This window comes from Lissotriton vulgaris, chromosome 11 (assembly GCF_964263255.1).
Source record: "Lissotriton vulgaris chromosome 11, aLisVul1.2, whole genome shotgun sequence".
In the NCBI taxonomy this organism is placed as follows: domain Eukaryota; kingdom Metazoa; phylum Chordata; class Amphibia; order Caudata; family Salamandridae; genus Lissotriton; species Lissotriton vulgaris.
In genome coordinates, this window is record NC_141699.1 from 156,080,957 (window position 1) to 156,099,337 (window position 18,381).

At 46.8% G+C, this 18,381-nt stretch overlaps 1 protein-coding gene across 1 annotated transcript in view; it reads right to left on the reverse strand.

Moving 5' to 3' along the window:
• The window catches only part of LOC147679439 (P2X purinoceptor 7-like), a 512,498-nt gene that overhangs the window by 421,120 nt on the left and 72,997 nt on the right, over positions 1 to 18,381 (reverse strand). The window contains exon 2 of the mRNA XM_086943008.1: positions 9,639 to 9,771. Within this exon, the coding sequence (XP_086799134.1) occupies positions 9,639 to 9,771 (133 nt within the window). The remainder of the gene's footprint in view (positions 1 to 9,638; positions 9,772 to 18,381) is intronic.

Here is an 18,381-nt window from a genome sequence, read left to right on the forward strand (position 1 = left end):
GCCTGGAGTGGGGTTTAGGGCTACTGCTCGCCCCCTCCCCTCCCAAGTTGGGAAGCAATGGCGTGGGAGGACAAGATCAGGGAACAGCACTTGATTGTGCAGCTGAAGGAGGCACGTTGGGCAGAACAAAATGCGGCCAGGGTGGGTGCTGTCTGGGAAGATGATGTTGAGGGGCCCTCTACTCCTACGTCTGAGGAGGAGAGCTGGGCAGAGCAGGAAGAGGCAGCGAAGGCCTTGAAGGGGAAGAAGGGTGGTGCTGCACTCAGCAAGGGACCACAGTTTTTGTTAGGGATGGCCAGGATGGCTTTGAGGCCCGATGGTGCCAGGGCCCACTCAGGTTGGAGCGACCTGGGGGGTAGAGGGGGATCCAAGCTGGCAAATGTTGGCAGAGTTCGGGGTGGCCCGGCAGGGCGCAAGACCGCCCGGGATGCCTGCTTGAAGCAGCAGGGCAGTCCGCGGCGGCCATCCCTGCGGCGCGTGAGCGGGCAACTGTGGGGTGTGTGTCAACTGGATGGGGAGCGAGTCCTGTCAAGAGTAAGGGAGTGAAGAGGGCTGTGAGGGAGGTGTTGTGAGCACCTGTGGATGTGGAGCCTGAAGTGGAGTTGGACTATGAGGGGGAGAGTGAGGAACTTGAGGAAGGGGAGGTGAGGGATGACGATGGCAGGACGGGGGGAGCGAAAGACAACAGTGGACTTGGTGTTTTGCAGGTTCCTAGGCAATCAAAAGGCAAAGAGAAGGCAGAGACGACCAAGGCTTCTACCCCCCGAGGACAGCTCGGAGAGATGCACTCATCACTAGCAGGTGAGGGGTCTTGGTGGAACGCTTGGGACGTTGGGCCAAAAGGGGGTAGGAAGAAGGCGTGTAGGTCAGCGGGCGTGGGGACGGGTCTGTACGGGAGTTCGGAGGGTTGCCAAAGGACAGGCCGCCACTGCTTGACAAGCAGGTGGTGGTAAGTGTGTCTCTACGGTGGGGGTGCAGACTGACAGGGTGGAAGGGAAGGACGAAAAAGGGACAAGTCAGACGAAAAACATCAGAAAAAGCTTCCCTACATGGGGCTGGCCATGCCCCTGGGTTCCCACCTGTCTGATAAGATTAAGAGTAGAATCTGGAAACACGAGTATGTGGATGTGTTTAAGTTATTGCACAGGGAGGTGCAGGCGAAGGAGGGTTCCAAGGAGGAGGTGTGGGAGTTGACTAGACGGCCCAGGGTTCCTGTGACTATGGAGAATTTGACTTCGGTGTTTCTCATTTATTTATTTTTTGCAATTTTTAAAGCGTGCAAATACCCGTACGGGTGTCTCGGCGCTAGTGTTTACAGAGCTCACTGATGGTGTGACGGGGGAATTAGGACGATGAGAACAGTCATGTTTTAAGGCTCTTTCTGAATTTGAGTAGCGTGGGGGCAGTTTTGATATGAAGTGGTAGGGTGTTCCACAGTTTGGCCGTGGCGGTTGTGAAACATCTGTCTCCCCAGCTGGCCTTTTTTGTCCTAGGGACGCTCAGCAGGTAGGCAGAGGAAGATCGAAGGGTCCGGCGTTGTTCCAGTGGGCGGAGAGCTCTTTTTAGAAACTGTGGTCCTGCATTATTCAGAGTTTTATAGGCTATGCACAGAGCCTTAAATTTGATTCGGCTCCTAACCGGAAGCCAATGTAGTTCCTTGATATGAGCTGAGGTTGAAGTGAACTTAGGAATGGATAGTAGGGTTCTGGCCGCCGCGTTTTGTACTGTCTGGAGCTTGTTGAGAACCTTTTCTTGGGCATTCAGGAGAAGAGAGTTACAATAGTCGGTTCTCGAGAACACTAAGGTGCTGATGAGTGTTTTGCCCGCGGACTGTGGTAGGTAAGGAAGTAATTTTTTTATTTTTTTTAGAGTGTAGAAGGCAGAAGATACAACAGCATTGGCATGGTGTATGAAAGTAAGTTTATTGTCAAAAATGACTCCGAGGTTTCGGACCTTGACCACTGGTTGGGGGGGGGGGACCCCATCTGAGGTGGCCACCATTGAGGGGACCATGCTGGGTGCAAGCTCCCGAATGTCATCACCTCCGTTTTGTCGGAGTTAAGTTTGAGGCAGTTTGATGACATCCAGGAGCTTATCGCCTTCATTCCCTTTTGAAAGTTGGCGGCGATAGATGCTCCGTTGTTGTGCACTGATAATACTAATTGGGTATCGTCGGCGTAAGTTGTCAGGGCAATTCCATAAGATTTTATCCCCTCGCTAAGTCCGATACATAGATATTAAAAAGCGTTGGACTTAGCGAGGAGCCCTGTGGAACGCCGCATGGGAGGGAGAAGGTCTGGGAGGTGAAATTACCCATCTTGACAGTCTGGGGGCGATTGGCTAGGAAAGAGGCAATCAGGTCTTTAGCTTTGCCTCTAATTCCTAGAGCTGAGACACGGTCGATCAGAGTGACATGATCGACCGTGTCGAAAGCCGCAGAAAGATCTAGGAGTATTAGGACTGCCGCTCCTCCCATGTCCATTGTCGTTCGAATTTCGTCAGCGGCCTTTAGCAGTGCTGTCTCCGTCCCGTGTCCCTGTCTGAAGCCAAACTGAGTGTCATCAAGTAGGTTGTTGTCATTGATGAATTTCGAAAGTTGAATGTTCATGGTTTTTTCGAAGAGCTTGGCTGGGAAGGGGAGACATGCGATGGGTCTGTAACTGGAGGGGAGCAGAGGGTCCAGGGTTGGCTTTTTTAGAAGTGGCTTGATAATAGCCTCCTTCCAAACTGAGGGATATATTCCTGTTGAAAACATGGCATTGCAGATGGTAGTCAACGCGGGGGAAATAGCTTCTGGAATGAGGTTCAGGATAGCAGGGGGACATGGGTCTAGGGGGATCCGGATTTAGTGCTGGTTATCAGGCGTTGAATATGCTTCTGGTCAATGGTGTCGAAAACTGATAGAATGGGCGAAGTATTCATGGGGAGTGCCATGGCAAAAGTGAAGTGGAGGAATGAGAGAAGGTAAGGAAAATGGAACTGACTTTTTCCTCAAAGAAGCTGGCCAGAGCATCTGTTAAAGACTGGGAACCTTCTAGGCACGGGGCAGGGGGGTTAGACAAAGTGGTAACCACCAGAAATAGTTCTCCAGCTGAATTTTTCGCCTGATCGATTTGGGAAGTATAGTAGAGACTTTTTTCAGCAACTATTAGTCTTTTGTAGATAGAGAGAGCATTTTTGTAGGTCGTTTTGTCTGCGGAGTTGTAGTTGCGACACCACTGCCTTTCAAGATTCCTGCAGTATTGTTTCTGCGTCCGGAGGGCTTCAGTGAACCACGGGGCTGAAGGTATTTTCCTGTTTCGATGGAAGGATTTTATCGGTGCAAGTATTTTACAGGCCGTATCTAGATTCGTCAAATAATTGAAGGACGCTATAATGGGGTCCTGCTCACCGGGAATATGATTCTCCTGCATCCTCTCTGCTAACTGAGCTATGTCGAAGTTTTTCCAGTCTCTGTAGGAGGATTGATTTGGGGCAGTGGGAGTAGGTTTGGTATGGTTTGTTTCAACAGTAAAACAAATGGCTTCATGGTCTGTCCAAATAAGGGTGATAGTTTGGGTGACAGTTACAAGGGGACTATTGGTAAATATGCCGTCTAATGTGTGGCCTGCCTGGTGCGTAGGAGAGTTTATCAGTTGTAACAGGCCAGCAGCTGATAGGTCTGTGAGTAGCTGAGTGGTATCGTGGTTGTTGGTGACTTCTAGGTGAAAATTAAAGTCACCTAGTATGGTGAAGTGAGGGGAGTCTGCAGGTGCTTCAATTAAATTGCCTATATTGGCGAGAAATTTGGCTCTTGAGCCCGGAGGGCGATAGATTAGCATGCCTTTGAAGGATGATTTGGCCGAGAGGCATAGTGTAAAAATGAGAGACTCATATTCAGGGCAAATATAAGTTTTCGTCGTAAGTTTGAAGTGGTCTTTGTAGATTATAGCAATGCCACCCCCTTTTTTTATTGGCCTGTCTAATCTACAAACATTGTAGTTAGTAGGAGTGGCTGCTCCAAAGTCTGGTCCGGAGGCTTCGTCCCCCCAAGTCTCTGTGATGAACAAGAGATCTAGGTTATGCGCGTCAATCAGGTCGGCGATTTCTAATTTGTGCTTGGGGAGGGATCTTGCATTTATTTACGCTAGTATTTACTGTGTGAAGCACCTGGATAGGGCCATAGCGCTAATGAAGTATATGGACATCATCAGGAAGGCCCAAATGCGGTTCGGGGGGGTTGCTTGGCTGAATTAAGATGAGGAGTTCAGGGACAGGGTCAGTGCTAATCCGGACAAGCATTGGGGTGAGGTGGATCAGGAATTGTGGATGCAGTGGATGCATCCCCGCACTTGCCGGCATCTACCCACAGTGCCAGCGGTTTGCCGGTGGTGTATCAGTCCTTTCTGCCGCGTCCTGCCCACAGCGGGGCAGGGGGAAACACCACGGGTGCCAGTAGCACAGGCCAGACCACCAAGCCAGGCAGTTATAACACAGGGGCCTGTTGGAGCTACTACCGGGGCTATTGCTCGCGCTACCCTTGTAAGTTCAAACACGAGTGCTGCAAGTGTGGGGGGAAGCACGCCCTTACCCAATGCCTTACACTGGTCAACCCCTCGGAACAGTGGCGAAACGAAAAAGGAAGGGGACAGACTGGACAAAAGGGCGCCTACACCTGTTAAGGTGGAGGCGATGGCCCCGTAGCTCTCATGTTACCCGGATCAGGAGGCGGCTTTGAGAATTCAGTGGGGTTTCACAAAGGGCTTTCGGGTGGGCTATCAGGGTCCCAGGGTGAGGAGATGGGTGGAAAATTTTAAATCAGCTAAGGAGTTGCCGGGAGTGGTAGCTGCCAAATTGCAGAAGGAGGTGAAGGAGGGGAGAATAGCTGGCCCGTTTAGCGACTGGCCGGCGGATGACTTAATCATCTCTCTGCTGGGAGTGGTGCCCAAGAAGGAGGAGGGTGAGTTTCGGATGATACATCATCTCTCGTGGCCCGAAGGACAGTCTGTGAACGATTTCATCGCTGAGGAGGACTCGAGGGTGCTTTACGCATCAGTGGACGATGCGAGGGCAGTTCTTCTGCACCACAGGGTCCGGATCTCCATGGGTTTTCGGGCGGACTTGAGGGCATGGCTGACGTTCTTGGCGGATTTTAACGGGGTGTCCCTGGATTTTGAGGACGAAAGGATGGTTTGGCAATGTCAAATTTATTCCGATGCAGCCGGGGCAGCTGGTTTTGGGATTTTCTGGGATGGCAGGTGTTGCACAGAGAGCTGGCCGGCTCACTGGGTGAAGCAGGGGAGAAGCTTTGCATTTCTGGAATGTTTTCCCTTGCTGGTGGAGCTGGAAGTGTGGGGCCCAGAGTTTCATAACAGATCTGTGCTCTTCCACATGGACAACATGACTGTGGTTGAGCTGGTTAACTGTCAGAGGGCAAGGGACCTGAGAGTGCTGCAATTTCTGAGAAGTTTCATGTTGAAATGTTTGCGCTTGAATGTGTTTTTTAGAGCCAAGCATGTCCCTGGAGCGAATAATGACATTGCGGATGCTTTGTCTCGTTCGCAGTGGCAGCGGTCCCGGCGATTGGCACCAGGAGCGGTTCAGTGCAAGACCGGGCTGCCGGATGGCATCTGGGCCTTGGGGGAGTGAGGGTGATAGGCCTGGTTGAAAAATCTATTGCTGATGCCACAAGACGGACATACCGACTGGCTTGGGTGGAATTTGGATCCTTTATGGGATGGCGTGGGGATTCTGCTTTGGGAGATTGCTCAGCGGTGGAGCAAGGAGTGTTGCAGTTTGTATTGCATTGCATTGACAGGGGGCTGACATTTATTGTTCCCTTTAGTCAAATGCAAATTTATTCTCTCAGAAATTGATTATTTAGGTCATTGCTTGACTAGTGAGGGTGTTAGACCTAAAGAGCGTTTGGTCAAAACACTATCTTGGTTCTGAGGGGCAGGAAGTTTTTGAACACTTCCTGGTCTGACCGATGACAAGTCGAGCAACTTAAATGAGTTTGAAATTTGTCTCAAAAAACTAGACAGACACTTTCTCCTAAAAAGTTAGAACAATTCTTGATTGCTATCATTTTGGGAGGAGGGTACAAAAACCAGATGAGTCAGTTGAAACATATATTACAGCCTTACGCAAATTAGGTGCCACATGTAAATTTGATAGTGCCATTGAAGAACGAATAAGGGATCAATGTCTGCTAGGTTGTTCGATTGAAAAGGCTAAAGACAAACTCTGGCGGAAAGACAATCCTAAACTTGATGAGGTCATTGAGATTGCAAAGAGAATAGAACATTCTCTTGCTTGCTTTCAGGTTATAAAGAAGAAAGAAAATGTTTCTGTCGAAGAAAAGGTACAGATAATTACCAATAAACCATCCAAGTCTACTTAAAAAAAAAATTAACCAATGTACATTTCTAAATCCTCTAGATCTCCTTCAAAAAATGATATGAAAGTGAAATGTTATCGTTGTGACATGACAGATCACTTTGCCAATGACAAGTCTTGCCCGGCTCTTAAATCTAAATGTAGAAATTGTGGGAAAGTTGGTCATTTCACGAAAGCATGTAGAGCCAAGAAATACAAATCCAATAGGCGAGTTAAAGAAGTGTTGATACAAAGTGACAGTGACCCTCGATCTGAGGATGATGAATTACTTTGTGGTGAGATTCTTGCTCCCATTAACAAGAATAAATGTAAGGTTCCCCTCGATCTGGTCAAGGTTAATGATTGTGACATAAACATGTTATTTGACTCTGGTGCAAACATTTCCCTGATTCCGAAAGAATTTTATGATTTGAAGTTACGTGGAAAAGTCACCATCTATAACCTGACTAAAGAAGATTCTTCAATAAAATTACAGACTCAGAAGTATTTTTTCACAGAACGGAATGGGTATGGAGTGGTTGGAGACATGAGTCAGAGTGGGTGAAGAGAGTGAAGTGAGGAAGAGTTGATGTGGGGGTTTTGTTATTGATGTTGATGTTATTTGTGTTTATTACTGATTATTGTTGTACAGCCTGGTCCTTATAAATGGCCTTTTATGCTTAAGACATCTGAATGGTCTGTTTATTGCGAGATGCTGGGCCCTGGGGGAATCAAAGTCGCAGACTAGTCTTCCCCCGGGGTCTTTCGCGCAGGGGTAGGCCCAGGCAGGGTCAAGGGGTGGAGTTAGGGGGTGGGTATAAGCACGCAGGGGAGGAAGGCAACTTCCTCTTCCTGTGCTCGGTATCATCGGAAGGGTAGTTTTTGCAAGGCCACCCACCCACCCTGCAGTTACCAGGGTTTGGAGGTAGGGTTGGCATAGCGTGCCAGTTTAGGCCAGACTGTGGGGTAGGCAATACTTTGGAGGGGTGGGGGAGTCAAGAGCGGGTGCACCCATCCCTGGAGGGGGGGGAGATTGAATGATGTGGGGAGCTGGAGGCATGAATGGAATGCCAGGTGATACCGGGGTAGGATGCTACGAGATTTTTGGATATGGATGAGGAACAGAATGGGCATGGAGTGGTTGGAGACATGAGTCAGAGTGGGTGAAGAGAGTGAAGCGAGGAAGAGTTGATGTGGGGGTTTTGTTATTGATGTTGATGTTATTTGTGTTAACTGATTATTGTTGTGCAGCCTGGTCCTAATAAATGGCATTTTACGCTTAAGACATCTGCGTGGTCTGTTTATTGCGCGATGAGAAGCGATAAACGCTAAGGGCGAAGCAATCACAATGTACGAGGTGAGCACCCAGTGCACATTTTTCTAGGGAACATCTACACCTCACCCCACATCACCCACCACCAACCCCTTCATAAACTCACAGACCACGTCGCCTTAATGATGGAGGCGGGGTAAAAAACAACAATTAATCTCATAATGAAAAAATATTTGCTCAGGGAACTCATATTGGGCGGGGGCGATTTAAAGTGGATATCATCAAGGAAAGCAGAGTCATGATCGGCAGCGTCAGAGAGCAAATGACATTCAAAATATATTGTGGTGGTACACTTGCATTATTTTTGACAAAGTCTGACTTAGAATTTGTCAACAACGATACGAGCAAATTTAAAGATGTTTTTGATGACCTTTTTCGTCACATACAAATACTTTTAATTACTCAGGGAGTTAATTCAGGCACTTATTGCAGATATTTAGGTGTATTCAGTACGTTTCAGGGTGAAATATTGGTATGGTAGAATAGGTTAGGGTGTAGTGAGCCTCCTGCAGATAACTGTATGTGACCTGCATGTCACACATTAAATCAATGCAGATTTAAAAGACTATTTGATTTTACCTAGGCTGATACCAGGGGTCAGTTGTGTTGGGTAGTAGTACACATGTATTATTCATTTGCTAAATACATTTCCTGTTGTATTATGTGCTACAAAACCATCTCAGTTAGTATAATTACGCACATGAGGATGAGGAAGTAAAATACTCTCTAGTTTATATGTTGACCAACTCGTCAAGATAGAGTGTATCTTTGGTTCTTCTGATGGATCTGTTATAGTAAATTTCTAACTAAATAATGACTATTTTAGTGGCGCGAATAATTTGTATTTAAAACAACTGTGCTGCTCTCAAAAGAAACAAGTTTTGTTAATTTGGCCAGACTGGGCACTAACTCTATTTTTGAATTCAAAATGTCATCATGTTTTTATTCTTAGTGTCTTCACACGCTGCAAAATTTGCACTAAAACATTATTGAATCTTTCATAATAAGATGTTGCTCTTTGTAAGCTTCAAAGGAAGCTTTCATCTCAAAATGTTGCTTTTCAAGGTTCTTCCTGGTTGAAGCTAAAGCTGATGGCCACTAGAGGGCCTTCAATAAATAACAAGCAGTCTGCACTCAGTCTTTACTTCACTTTTCAAGCACTCGTGCTTGTGCCGACATCCACCTCGCAGGAGAGAGTAGCGGTGCGCAAGGTGGATGCCGCCACAAGCACGAGTGCTTGAAAAATGAAATGAAGACGGATTTCTAAAGGCCCTCTCCTAGAGCAGCACATGCAGGCTGCCTGTGCGAGACCTTAAAATTGACCCAGGCCTCAGAAAGGCTGTTAAGGTTTTTTTTTTAAGTGCTTGTGTGCTGAAAAGTGAAATTAAAATACACGACCTGGAGCCACGACATCCCGTTTCTGAGCAAACAAAGTGACATCAGTCAATAGGCAGTAAGTATGTCAGGCATGCTTCTCCTCCCCAGATAAGGTACACTACTCAGTAAGTAGTCCACATGAATGAATGAATGCATGAATGAGTGAAGGGGATTTGTAGAGTGCACAGCTACTCAAAGAGTGTTGCGGCTTCCCCTCTCGGAAACAGCACCCCCACCTAGATTCATAATGCGGTTGTATGTCCGCTTGTTTCCGGGTCAGGGAAGACCTGGCTTGGCAGTTCGGGCTGGACTGTTCCCATGAGGCACAGGGTCAAGACTGGTTTGCATATAGCTGGTTCTGACCTGAGGTGGCGAAGTGAGCTAAACAATGATGATGGATTCAACCCAGAACAGTGACTGGGGGTGAATGTCTGAAAAGTTTCAGCGCTCCGTCCATCATCTCCTTGTGTTTGCTTTGCATTCCACCTGGTACATTAGTCCAAGCCTTGTGGCTGGGGTGCATTACAAATACCACACAAACACAACAAATTCTCTGCGGATCACAGCATACCTGCATAGGCAGCGTGTACTCTGCGGTGTCCCATATTCTGCTATTAGCCTCTGCAACGCCTTTAACCTTCGTGTGGACTGAACTTATAGCGGAATCCTGTTTCTGATATCTTTTATCGGTCAGCAATACAATGCTAGAGGTGAAGGAAAAAACAGGAAAAAAATTATCACATAACGTGAGGAAAACAGACCATGCAGTTGTCAATGTAATAGTGGTCTGTACACAAAGTCTTAGTAACCTGTGATAGTTAGCAGATATCTGGCCCAGCTTCATAAGAAAGCATCAGATCTTAGGCCTTGTTTGGGGTTTGCTGGAGTTAAAGTGTCCTTTTTGGGGTGACTATGTCTATACAGGTTAATGGTAACAATTTAATTCACACAAATACTGGAGGTAGGGGCTTTCTATTGCAGAACAATGGCAGCCAATACAGTAAGGGCTCAGATTTTGGATCCATGTGCTTTGCCTCCCCAAACGCGCCCCACAAGATATTGTATTTCCTTATGCAAATTAGCCTGAACAATTAATTACACTGCATGTTTGCATTCATAGAGTAAGTTTTCGATTTCTGTGATGTGACTGTTGTGGGACTGGATACCAGGACTGGCTGCAAGGATGCAGACAAGTATATGAGCAAATGGCACAGGGGCAGAGGCAGTGGGGCAAGGGCACACAGACATTGATGCAAGGACTATGGACACAGAAACACAAATGTAAGGCAGTAGGGCACAAAATATGGGAGACAAACACAGGTTCTGAGGCAATCATGATAGCACTCACACCTTAAACGAATGCAGAAACACAAATTATTGAGACAGACATTGTGACACAACACAGGCATGTGCAAGAGAAGGCATTTCCCCATCTCTCAGCATCAATACACTATGCACTAGTGGAGTGTGAAGTTTTTTTGTCATGACCTTGGCCTATGTCTTCCAAAAACCAGAGAACCTGATGCACAACAGAACTTTCTTCTGAAGTTAAAGCCTCTGGCACTGGTTGATTTGGACATGGCCTTACTACGCGGTCTAAGGCCTTCAACTTAAAAAGCTCCCTGAAGGGATCAAATATATCTATTTTGCAGAAAAATGCTTGCTTTATTTTATAAAGTAAAGATGTCAATAATATTAAAGGCTTAAATTTTAAAGACAATATAACGCCACTCAAATGGATCAAATGTACGTACACGTTACTTACTCTACCAAACAATAACTCAACAATACATGTCTATACAACAAACAGTTTCAACTTCCAATGAATTAGAATAAATAAGTCATAATGTAAATCCTAATACACAATATATTTCTAAACTAGACAGAACACAAGTCTATTTTAAAATTGTTCTTTAAATGTGACAACATACATCAATAGCAAAGAATAATGGCAGAACAATTGCACTTATGCAGCCCTTAAATTGTGTTGGGGAGTTTTGTATTTAGTGTATGCTGCGCCTAATGCATATCTGTCGAAATACGTTTCAGCAGTTCAAGCAGTAATGCAGAAGGCGACCTTCTTCAGGGAAAAAAGCTGCTTGAAAATGATTGTATATCAGCCTGCCACAGTACATAAAATAATATTGGATCAATATTTGCAGTGGAATACTGAAGGCTCAACCAAAATGATCTGGACAGATAGTGTAAATGCAATGAGCATCAGCTGGGTCACAGGGGTTGGGAAAGACTTGAACTTGAAGGAAGAAAGCCCACAGCACCTGTAAACACATGTTAGTTTTGAAGAGACTGCATGGTTTATTAGAAACGACATGAGCCCTGTGGAAGGACTTCACTAAGTGCTTGAGTTCCAAGCTTGTGAGCGAATCATTTATGCTCTATTAACAAATTATTCAGGCAAGAAAGCACATCATGCTTCAACATGAACAGACTTGGTGCAAAGATTCAAAAAAGAGCTCATGTCAACCTCATCCTTGTGGGATTTAAATCCAGAGAATTGAGAGTAGCTACCAATCTACACTACGGGTCCGGGGGTAGCCAAAATCTAGACGAATAGTAACATAAAATATCACCCACAAAAGATGACATTTTGATGCACTTGGGCATCGGTCAGAATGACTTGCCTGTAATATAACCCTTTCTGTTAGAAGATTAAGAGCAAAGACGGGAGGAAGTGGAGACAAAGCCTCTCTCACGTGTCTCTTTGTCAAACAACAACATGTATAGCAATAACCTTAAAGAACAATGCATGCTTTATAACCACAGCGATCTAAGGTGACTGTCGAACCACATTGGGTCATATACGAACGATCGAGTTGAAAAAAATCATACACCTGGAAACCGCCTTTCCTAAGACCACAGCACAAAGGCATCACCTCTGTTTCATTCAGCTGGATTCAATGGGGCATATGTATCAACCGTTTTTTAGTTGCAAACGCTGCGATTCGCAAAAAAGCAGCGTTTGCACTAAAAATTCACAAAATGCGATGTAATAGTAAAATCGCATTGCAATATTTAAGGAATCGCAAAATTTGCGATTCCTTAATTTTGCGAAAGCATTTAAGGAATCGCAAATTGCGATTCCTTAAATGTTATGTATCAAGCACCCAAGCTGTGCGATTTCTCATTAAGAAATCGCAAATTACCACCAACTTCGAGTTGGTGGTAATTTGCTATTTCTTTCACAAATGCACTTTTTGGCATTTGTAAAGGTGCCATGTGGCGCATATACATGCCCTTAGGGCATGTATGTGTGCCGTTTGCGCAAACATGTTCATTTCAGGGGTGCATTAGGGTGCTCTTAAGACACCCTTGCACCCTTGAAATTATTCTCAATTTGCGATTCTCAAATTGCGAAGTCCGGTCAGTACATATCCGAAGGGGTACTGCGTTCTGTTGAGTCATTAACCATTTTAGAAAACTGTTTGACTCAGTATTTCCTAAGGCAATGAGGTGTCATGTGAGCTCTTTGCCTGGACATGGTTGTAGTACTATCAGGAATCTTAAAGATCTAAGCAACTCACCTTACTTACAGGGATAAATTACATCACACGGCCTGTCATGACATGTATGGGATACAAAGTGCCATAGGCTGCTTAGGACATAGAACTTATTTATGGCCACAGTAAATGAGTAGAGAACCTGCTCTACGTGGCTAAGTTCTTTGAAGGAGAGGCTCCAGGTGTCCACATTTAGGACACTCGGACTCATGAGACACTCAGAGCCCAGCAATCCATGGCCACCAAAGGAAGGCAGACACATCCTCTCAGAGTAAATACAACCATCACTCAAGACCCAAGACAAATCTTACCATCTTAGGTGTCACTGGCACTTCAAAGAAGGGTGAACATTGCTGCTTCTTATGTGAAATGTATGATCTCCTACAGTGTCCTAATTAGAAGAGACTACTTCTTTCTTGTCCGTAGCTTGAGGCTTACCTTCTTCTTTTCAGAGTGGAAAAAGTTGACTTTCGTTGTGTTTTTGGCTTTTCCGTTTCCTACTGTCCTTAAGGTTTATCTGAACTTGCGAGCGACTCAATTAAATGCTTTTAACAAGCATTTACAATGCAATGGTCTCAGCATTTTTAAAGTTAGAGCTATTGGCATTGCTCATGACATTATTTTTATTTATGTTTTTGTTTTTAAAACATATAAATAAATGGCATTGTCATTTACAATGCCAATAGCTTAATCGCTCGCAAATGCGAGACCTATTGCATTTGCACCCACACACAGAGCCACACACACAAAGCTAGACCCACACACAGAGCCGCCCACACAGAGCCATTCACATAGAGCCACCCACACACACACAACAACCCACACAGAGCCACCAACACACACACAGCCACCCTCACACAGAGCCACCCACACATAGAGCCACCTACAAAAAAGCTACACACACAGAGCCACACACACAGAGCCACACACAGACAGAGCCACACACACAGACACCGAGCCACACACACAGACACCGAGCCACACACACAGACAGAGCCACACACACAGACAGACAGAGCCACACACACACAGACAGAGCCACACACACAGAGCCACACACACACAGAGCCACACACACACAAACAGACAGAGCCAAACACAGACAGACAGACAGAGCCCAACACACACACACACACACAGAGCCCAACACACACACACAGACAGAGCCCAACACACACACACACACACAGAGCCCAACACACACACAGAGCCGATCACACACACAGAGCCCAACACACACACAGAGCCCAACACACACACAGAGCCCAACACACACACAGAGCCCAACACACACACACTCACAGAGCCCAACACACACACACGCAGAGCCCAACACACACACACACACACACACACAGAGCCCAACACACACACAGAGGCCAACACACACACACAGAGCCCAACACACACACACACACAGAGCCCAACACACACACACAGAGCCCAACACACACACACAGAGCCCAACACACACACATAGAGCCCAACACACACACACAGAGCCCAACACACACACACAGAGCCCAACACACACACAGAGCCCAACACACACACAGAGCCCAACACACACACGCACACACACACAGCCCAACACACCCACACACACACACACACACACACACAGAGCCCAACACACACACACAGAGCCCAACACACACACACACAGAGCCCAACACACACACACACAGAGCCCAACACACACACACACACACAGCCCAACACACACACACACAGAGCCCAACACACACACAGCCCCAACACACACACACAGCCCCACACACACACAGAGCCACACACACACACAGAGCCACACACACACAGAGCCTCACACAGGGAACAGAGGGCAGAAAAACAATCACAACAAGGGAACAGAGGGCAGAATTGCAACGAGGGAACAGAGGGAAGAATCGCAACGAGGGAACTGAGGGCAGAATGACAACGAGGGAACAGAGGGCAGAATGACAACGAGGGAACAGAGGGCAGAATGACAACGAGGGAACAGAGGGCAGAATGGCAACGAGGGAACAGAGGGCAGAATGGCAACGAGGGAACAGAGGGCAGAATGACAACGAGGGAACAGAGGGCAGAAAAACAATCACAATGAGGGAACAGAGGGCAGAATGACAACGAGGGAACAGAGGGCAGAATGACAACGAGGGAACAGAGGGCAGAAAGACAACGAGGGAACAGAGGGCAGAATGACAACGAGGGAACAGAGGGCAGAAAAACAATCACAACGAGGGAACAGAGGACAGAATCACAATCAGAACGAGGGAACAGTGGACAGAATCACAATCACAACGAGGGAACAGAGGGCAGAATCACAATCACAACGAGGGACCAGGGGGCAGGAAAGCAAGCACAGCGAGGGAACAGTGCAAATAGCTTAATGTCATGCAAATGCGAGACCTATTGCATTTGCACCCACCCACACACACACCCACATAGCCACACACACAGAGCCACACACACACACACAGATGTGGTGGTGGTGGATATGGTGGATGGGGTGGATGTGGTGGTGTTGGATGTGGTGGTGGTGGATATGGTGGTGGTGGATGTGGTGGTGGTGGATGTGGTGCTGGTGGATGTGGTGCTGGTGGATGTGGCGGTGGTGGATGTGGCGGTGGTGGATGTGGCGGTGGTGGTGGTGGTGGATGTGGTGGTGGTGGTGGTGTTAATGTGTTGCAGAGCAGGTTGTGCAGCATGTTTAAAAGTTATAGGTTATAAGTTATAATTAAGAAAGTGTTATAACCATTTGTCACTTCATATATAACCTAGAAAACATTATATACATTTGACGTATCCTAATAAAAACCAGAATTAATACCAAAAATGTGTTCTAGTTTTATTGTTTATGCAAGGAAGGGGGCAGTGGGGGGAGGGGGGTAGTGGAGGTATAGGGAGTGGTGGGGTAAGAGTTGAGTGGAGGTGCAGGGAGGGAGGGGATGGGAGGAGGGGGAGTGGAGGTGCAGGGAAGGGGTGGGGAGGGTGGAGTACAGGTGGAGGGAGGGGGTGAGTGAGTGATGTGGAGGGATTGAGGAGGAAGTGAAGGTGGGAGATTGGAGGTTGAGGGAGGTGGGAGTGGAAGTAGAGGGAGGGGGAGAGGAGGTGCAGGGAGGGAGGAGGGAGTGGAGATGGGAGTAAAGGTGCAGGGAGGGAGGGGGAGTAGAGTTGGTGGTGGGAGTGGAGGTGGAGGGAAGGGAAACAGGAGTGGAGGTGGAGGGAGTGGAGGTCGGAGTGGAAGTGGAGGGAGGCGGAGAGGAGGTGTAGGGATGAAGGAGGGTGTGGCAGTGGAGGTGGGAGTAAAGGTGCAGGGAGGGAGGGGGGAGTGGAGGTGGTGGTGAGAGCAGAGGTTGACAGGGGGGAGGGTTCGGCACTTTGACTAGCACATTTCACGCTGATCTCTGCATTTGTGCCCTAAACATGTAAACTACCCTGTCAGCACTACACTCTGGGAGTCCCTGGACATAGACAGATCAGTGCAGCAGGTGCCTTAATCCAGTGTAACATCTTAAAAGTGCTACTAAAAGTCTAGGCAGCGGTTTGCAATTCTTGTGGGAAAGGAGTGTCACTTTCACACGTGCTGGGCTCAAACTACCGATTTTGTTTGAAGCAGAGGTCAGCCATGCCTGGGATAAAACGGATGGGATGTCCCGGGACAGAAAAGGGAGATGGGAGATTCAATGAGACCTTTAAACCCATCAGCAGTAGATACGGTCATGGAAGGTGCCTGTATCCCGGAGGGGTGTGTCTATAAGCAGTAGCGCAGCTCGGATTCCATGGGCCCTGTTGTGAGCAAGGACAATGGTGCATTGGTATGACGCTTTCATCGTATTATCCTGCAATTATCAGAGTTCAGTGACCCCCTCGGGGTTCTGGAGCTACTGCACCTGCTGCACCAATGGCAGGAAGTCATGGGGTTCTAATTGCTGTAGGATCCGGGTGCTAAAGTATAAGCTTCACATAAAGGGTGGTGTAACGATCTGTAACTAAATGCAAACAAGGGCCAAACAAAAGAGATTCACCAAGGAATCAGTTGTGTGGAAAATAGATTATGTCATTATACCCGTTTTCCCGCAAAAGAGCCTCTTACATGCTAGCACTGGATTAAAAAGACAGAGTGTTTTCGCCATGATTTTACTTCATATTTCCAGGCGTACGAAGCCAAATGTGCAATGTATTTCTTATCCAGAGTTTCCAACTAATCATAAGTTGTGTGTAGTGTGAAGCATGAAAGCATACGAGGATAGTACCAGAGATTATGACAAGATAGTAAGGGGCAATAAGTTATTGCTCTTCTGAAACCCTTTTGGGTGTGTACGAGTGCATGTTTTAAGTGTAATTCGCATATACTATATGTTTTTTTTTGTTTAAATCATTTTTATTGCATTTCAAACAAAGAGGACATAACACCGGTTGGACAGTATGCATATCGGGGGCGGGCCCCTTTCTTGCCCCGCAGCCCCACACCCCCAAAAGGGTCCAGAGTGACTGGGGTAGAAAATAGGTCCATGTGGGCGGGTGTGGGCTGGGTGCGGACCGGCCATGTCCCAAACAACCCCAACAGAGCAAACCCACCCCCCCCCCATTAACAACCCGCCCTCCCCCTGTCTCCTTATCCCTTACCCCAGAGGCCCCCCCCCCCGGTGTGGTCGCTTGCTAAAGAACTATGTGCCAGCTTGTCTAGCTGAGGTGTCGGTGGCAGGGACCTCAGAGATGTTCTGGAACTCGTTCGCCAATCGTAGAACCCTGAGGTATTTCGGACAGGTGACCTCATTGAATTCATCTGCCAGTAGGTCTACCAATGGTTGCCAAGTGTCGAGGAATGCGGCCTGCGTCAGGGTTAAGGAGGCCTGTATCCTCTCCATACCCATTGTATACCATAGCTTGTGGAGCCACCCCATGTGTGTGGGTTTCCGTGTAGAGCAATAGTCACAAGAATTCTATGCTCTCTCAAGACTGTATTTCTCAATTCTGTCTATATAGTACAAAAGTGGATAATATACCAGTCCTTATTAGTTGTGTACAAACCAACGCAAAAGACCACTAGCAACGGTAGGTGAGACCCAAGATCCAGATAATGGATTACCATCAAAGTTCTTGTTAGTGATCTAATTTTATCATCTGGCCATCCACAGTACAGGGCTGGAGGGTCTCTAGATCATTTGAGACTAATTCCAGTGCCGTCTGGTAGGACTGGGGTCAGACCCACAGTCACATGTCGACCATGCTTGGGATCACTAAATGGAAAACGTGCAGTGCAGAGTGTGAAGATGTGAAAAAGTGATATTAAAAAGAATAGAGGAATTACAATAAGAAAACTTAAATGTCTGTAATTCTCTTTCTATTAAAAACCAGAACAGTGCAACATCACAGTATAAACAAATGACTGTTAAGGAGCCAACATGTTTCTGCCTCGACGGGGATTCACTCCCTAGGCTTTCATCAGGGCCTCTGTTCTTATATATAATTGCTACTGCAAGTGATAATGTGCTCTTATTTATGAACTAACAAAACAGTGACAATATAAAGGATATAAATTCTTTTAGTCCTCCATGTCAGCTGGTGTATCAATCACCTAAAACACAAATTGCACAGTGGTATAATTACATTGGAAATGTAACTCTTTATATTGATATGGAAGGACTACAAGGGTTCCATTACTCACCCTTCTTGATAGGGGAAAACACCTCACCTCACCTGGACCAAGCTCAGAGTAAGGGAGGCCACGCTCTAAGAATAAGAAAAAGAGAAGGAAACCTAAAATCAGAACCAAAAACAAAACTGTGCTTT